The following is a 6000-nucleotide window of genomic DNA, read 5'->3' on the forward strand; positions in this document are numbered from 1 at the left end:
GAGCTGCTCGAATCACAGACTGAGTGTGAAGGTCAGCAGTCTGTGGCTCAAGAAACCTCCTGGTGGCTCTGATGCACGCTCCAGACTGGGAAGCGCCCCTAGGAAGCAAGGCTGCTCTCATCACTCAGCAATGAACAACTACGGTGCAGAAAGGAAATATGGCTGCCTGAGGCGAATAGCAAGTGGACGAGACAAGATTTGAACCCTGAAAAATCTAGGTCTGGAGTCCAGGTCCTTAACCACAGAGCCACACTATACATTACATAAGGAAGGAGCGCGGATTAAACCACCAGGTGTCATGCAAAAGCGTGCAAAATGGGTGCGGGGGTGACCATTCTAAATGTCAACAGCAGAGCCATAACGATGGGTCCCCAGGAACAATGACGCTTCGCAGAAACATCAAACCTAAATGTCTAACGGGAGCAGTTAAATAAAAGAGGATATGTCCATGCAATGGAATACAGTGAGGCTTTAAAAGTGGTATTTGCCAAGACTTCCAATGACCTACAAAAATAGGACCTAAGAAGGGAAGAAACTCAGACACAGTCTGAAACAGAGGACGGAAGCCCCAGCGTGGGCAGTCTTCCCAAAGTGTAACATGTTGGTGAGGAGGTGGGAAGCCTAGTGACTTCACAAACTGCTTGTGTGAATATAAATTGGTACCGTTACTGGGTGGGACAAACCGGCAACAGATACTTCAATTTTTAAACGCGTGTGCGCGGTGACCCCAGAATCCTACTTCTTTGAATCCACCCTGGAGAAACACTGGCACATGGAACAGAGACATATGGGATGATGATCACTCAGTTTAGTTTCTGAGGGAAAAAGAAAAATCTGAAACAACCTGAAATTTCCATCATCATGGAGACTGAATAAATAAGTCACGCTATCTCTCTGTTGAGGAAGGCAATGCGTCAGTTTCAAAGAATACACATACAGCCGTTACCTACATACGTTCATGCATATGTATGTGTGTATATATATACACCTTTGTACATATATTCATATATGTGTATATATCTACATCTAAAAGTATACACATATGTACACACACATGCACACTGGAGATAGAGCTATGGATAGAAGATGAATAGATCGAGAGATACATAGAGGGATACATAGGTCTCAAGTGTAGGTTTCCAAGGTATACTGTTGAGTAAAAAAAGCAAGTTGCAGAGAATAAAGCACGATGTAACTTAAAAACGAAAGATGAGCCAGGGGGGTGAGGGGAGAGGAGACCAAGAAGGACTGAACAAAGTCCCGTAAGTGTACACACCACGCTTCCTACCGTCAGTGCGCATTTTCAGCAGTAAGTATGCACGTATTGCTCTGAGTACTTCAACAACCAAACAAGCAAACAAACAACAAAACGCTGGTCCCAATTTGGGGGACAAGCAGAGATCCCCCTCTTACTGGTGCAGCGTGTGCGGCGGGGTCTCCGGCTTCTCCGTCTGCCCGTAGCAGCTGGCCTTGGCCTCGGGGATGTAGGAGAACTTCTCCAACATGGAGTACGCGGCAGTGGTCAGGATGCCCAGGCCGTCCCGCACTCGCGCCTCCAGGCTATAGTCCCAGTCATCATAGGAGACGGAAATGAGTCCTGATGGAAACTCTTTCGGGATGAGCTCCGTGTTCCCAGAAACCAAGCTGGGGACAATCCAGAAGAAATCATACCCGGTGAGGCCCAGGGAGCGGGCCTCACTCAGGATGAGGACGGCCTCATCTTTAGAGCAGTAGAGCAGGATGACGGAAGAGTGGATCTTCTTCAACTGGACTTGCGTCTTCGCGTCCTCGAAGGACGTGTCCAGGGTGATCACGTTCTGCATGTCCCAGCCCACGAAGCTGTTGTCCACCGTGGTCTTGATGAAGCTGATGAAGTCCCTGTAGCCAGGGAAGATGGTGGTCACCAAGGAGAAGACATGCCAGTCATAATCCTGCATGATCTTCAGCATGACCGTGGCTTGTTGCTGGATGGACGCTCCAAACTGGAAGAAGGTTGACGTCGGATCCTGCCAACAGGTTAAAAAAAAAAAAAGAAAGAAAGAAAGAAAAAGAAAAAGCAAAACAGAGGATGAGGCAGAAGTGGTTTATACATAACCAACTGTCTTCACAGGCTTTAAAATGCCTTCTTAGAAGTAGGGGGGACACATCGCACACTTATTCCTTTGCAAACATTCCTGAGCACCTACTATGTGCCACACTTGGGAACAGACACTGGAAATACAGAGAGGAGAGAGATCCTAAACTTGGAGCCCACAGCCTGGTGCATGAAGGACTTCTGTTATTTTTTTTTTTCAGCTCATCATCTATTCTCCTCATTTTCCTCTAGTTCATTCTACCTGCCCCCATCTTTGGGCCTCTGTGGCTTCGACACAACAAATTCTATCTGGCCCCAGGCTCCAGACTGGAAAATGAATTCAGCAGAGACAACATCAGGACACACACACAAAGTCCTGATGACATACTTGGAGCGCCTGGAGTCGGCTGTGCCTGAAGCCCTCCCCTCTGGACCTGTTGGATTGTGTCAGCCAACAAGTTCCCATGTTCACTAGAGCCAGTTTGAGTAGGATTTCTGTCACTTGGACTCTAGACTCCTGTGTAATATAAAATATAATAAATGCTACATGGACATTTATCTGGATGTCTATCTGCATCAGCAAATATTTGGTGAATACTTACCTAACTAAGCAGCAACGCCATTTTAGAACTTGGGGAGACAATGATAATATAAAAGACAGACCCAGACAGGGTCTCTGCCTTCACAGATCTGGTGGGAATTTGAGGAAGAGCCATTTCCAGGAACTAGAGGCTGAGAGAGGCATCAAGAGATGCTCACGGAGTATCCAGGTTAGGAAGAGGGGAAATGAGTGGACATTATAGTCAGAGGAGACCTGCAGGTACATCTTGACTATTCCAGCTGGAGATAAATGCGCTATGGCTCATGACGTAGTGGGGTGTGAGATGATGGCGAAGAGCTTGGCAGAGATCCCATTGTGTGTGGCCTCAGGGGTATGTTCAGAGGCTTAGACCTCATTCAAGCATAAAAGGGAGTCACTGAATGCTCTGACTCTGGAAGGTGACATGGTGACCTGGGTTGGGTTAAAGGGCCCCTTAATAGTCCTAACATCTCCCTAAGTCATGATCTGATCATGCGAACATACTTCCTTTTAGAAAAGACAGGCGATGCCTACAGTTGTCTAATTTACAAACCACCTTCACTCCTCATAACTCCTAAAATCCCCATGAGATTCGATAAAGGGGGGTGTTGTTGGCAGGGGAAAATGAGACGCAGAATGAACCCAGGTTCTGGGTCCATGACCAGCCCCCCCCCCCCGGCTTCCCACAATACAGCCATGACTTTCTTGGGTTTGCTGAAGATCTACAGGGAGCAGATGCTTAAACCATGCTGTTGACTGGCTGGCATGGAGCAAAAATGCCAGCTAAACAGAAGGTATGCCTGTGTGTTATAGCAAAACACAATGTGACAAGTGCCGAGATAGATGTTTCCCCCCCTGGGAACTAAAAGGATTCTCAAGGAGTCCTTATTATGGTGCAGCCATGTTTTCATTCTTCATTCTGTAGTTACCATACACATTAACCTCAACAATATGAATACAGAGGTTCCCGTATGTCTGTGTGTGTGTGTGTGTGTGTGTGTGTGTGTGTGTGTGAGAGTTAAGAGTCGATGATTCCATTAGTCTTCCAGAACAATACTTAATAGCTATGCATGTCACCCCTTTACAGAAGTCGGTAGAGCTTTCCCCATGGGTGCTCAGAGAATAGAAAGTTTTATCTGAATGGGCCAAAAGCTATATAGTTCTTCGAAATACTTCCCTTTTCTAAAATGCATAAGTTTGGGGGATAATTCAAGTGCAACGTGGCCTGAAGGCAGAGAGAGAGAAAAAAAAAACAGGAACAAATGCCTCTGGGCTCCTTCCAACAATACAGTTTTATGAATTTTACCTAATTAAATCAATTAAAGTGGGTAACAGATTTAAAGACTTTGGATAATTATCTTTTTCCCTACAGTAGCTTTTGGAGAAAGCCAATATTCTTGGATTGATTAATCATTTTAAATCATGCCTCAACAAGACTGCGAACAGCTCAAGGGCAGAGATTCTGCTGTGTCCTCATCTCTCTGTCCCCAGAACCTGGCAGAAGACTTGGCACATGACCCATCAGGAAATGGAGGCTGAAGGAAGGCATGAGTAAATGAATGTGCACATGAGGTCTGGGAGGAACGTCCTTGGCTTAAGCATAATGCACAATGGTAGAGTTCTGTGTCTGAGGCTGTGTTCTTTACGGCTCTTGAAAGTCATGCCCAGAAATTAAAATCTTTCAATATCACCAACCTCCTCCTCCTCCATCCAATGCCAAAAATATACAGAGGGTGACCTTTATTGATCAGAAGAGGAATACAGAAGTCCTAGATGCCTCAACAGTTGTCCACGGAACCTCACTAAATACCAAAAGCAGCGACAACATAAAGAATCAAAAGAAGGCACAGAAGTGAAGTCCCAAGGCAGTTATGTCCATCAACCTTAGCACTGCCAAGTGCTTCTTGGGAGGGGACTGAGCAGTTCCAAACTCAATTACAAAGCATATGTAATAATTCCCATGGAACCAAGATGGCTCCAAGGAGGCTGGTCACCAGAGGTGCTTTATGACTACGGAGGACTCTGAGATCAGCATCTTCCTGCACGGAGCGCGTGAGGAATGGAGAAAGATCTCAGGAGGGCATATGCTAAGCATGGCCGGAACCCAATAAAAAAGGAACTCTGAGCCGATCCATATAAACACACCTCCTAGGGATGATCGGGACTTGTCGAGAGGCGGGGAGCAAACACGCTAGATGTGGGGGCTGATGGTACCTGAGGTGCGCCAGCACCGCACCCTACGTGCTGGGAGCTGCACTCAACGGTATCCATGAGCAACTCTGTGCACGGAGCAGAGCTGGGGGCAAATGCAGCCTCATCTGTCTCTCCACACAGGGAGGAGGGCATGGCCGCCTTGTGAGCTTCATGAAAGAGATTATAGGGACAGCAGTTCATCAGTCGCGAGCTCGCTTGGCACAGCCATCTGTATAAAAATATGTGCGCTGAGAATGAACTGAGGGTTGGGGGGGAGGGGGGAGGGGGGAAGAGAGGTGGTGGTGATGGTGGAGGGCACTTAAGGGGAAGAGCACTGGGTGTTGTATGGAAACCAATGTGACAATAAAATATTATGGAGAGAAAAAAAATAAATGGGAAAAAAAAATATGTGCGGGCTCCTTCCCTGTGCTATCCCCACTCCGCGGTCTTGTAGTGCTTCTGTCCAAGCTGAATCTCTCCTAGCACCCTCTTCTGATCCCCATGAAAATCTCCCCCCACTGCCCCCACCCCAGGATGGCTAACAGTGTAACTAACTTCTCGGGGCATGCTGTCCAGGTACCAATCCTAATTGGGTGACCTTGGGGAAAAAAATCACTTCACCTTTCCAAGCCTCAGTTTCCACAGCTGTACAATGGGTGTGGCGATGCCAGAAATGATACGAGTGACTGTGCCAGAAGGACTTAGCCTATGAGAGACATGTGGCTCCACACTTTGAATGTAGTATCTCATCTAATCCTGTCCCCAACCACCTTCCAAGACTGGTACTGGGATTGTCCCCATCCTCCAAATGAAGAAACAGACTCAGAGGTAGGGGGACTCATGCAGACTCAGACAGGCAGTGAAGCAGGCTTGCCCCAGGCAAGCTGTTCATCCCTGCCCTACACTGCTGCCGCCGCTAATGTTTCCCCGTCGAGCTGCAAGGATAAATGACCTCCTTGTCTAAAAGCTTCCAGTGTGGTACGCATCACAAGTCAAGTGTTCAACAAATAGATGTCCCTGTCATTGCCCCCATGGGTCAGGACTCTTGGTATCTCAGGGGCTTAGGCTATCCACTTCCCACTCTGGGCTGGGACCTCTCAACAACTCACCCCCTTCATGACTGCCTGATTGAAATTCCTAAATGCTGTTTAAA

At 47.3% G+C, this 6000-nt stretch overlaps 1 protein-coding gene across 1 annotated transcript in view; it reads right to left on the reverse strand.

Annotated features, from left to right (window-relative positions):
• Window positions 1-6000, reverse strand: part of GRIN2A (glutamate ionotropic receptor NMDA type subunit 2A) — a 368909-nt gene that overhangs the window by 156220 nt on the left and 206689 nt on the right. The window contains exon 2 of the mRNA XM_029948744.1: window positions 1414-2006. Coding sequence (XP_029804604.1) covers window positions 1414-2006 — 593 coding nt within the window. The remainder of the gene's footprint in view (window positions 1-1413; window positions 2007-6000) is intronic.

Source organism: Suricata suricatta, chromosome 8 (assembly GCF_006229205.1).
Source record: "Suricata suricatta isolate VVHF042 chromosome 8, meerkat_22Aug2017_6uvM2_HiC, whole genome shotgun sequence".
In the NCBI taxonomy this organism is placed as follows: domain Eukaryota; kingdom Metazoa; phylum Chordata; class Mammalia; order Carnivora; family Herpestidae; genus Suricata; species Suricata suricatta.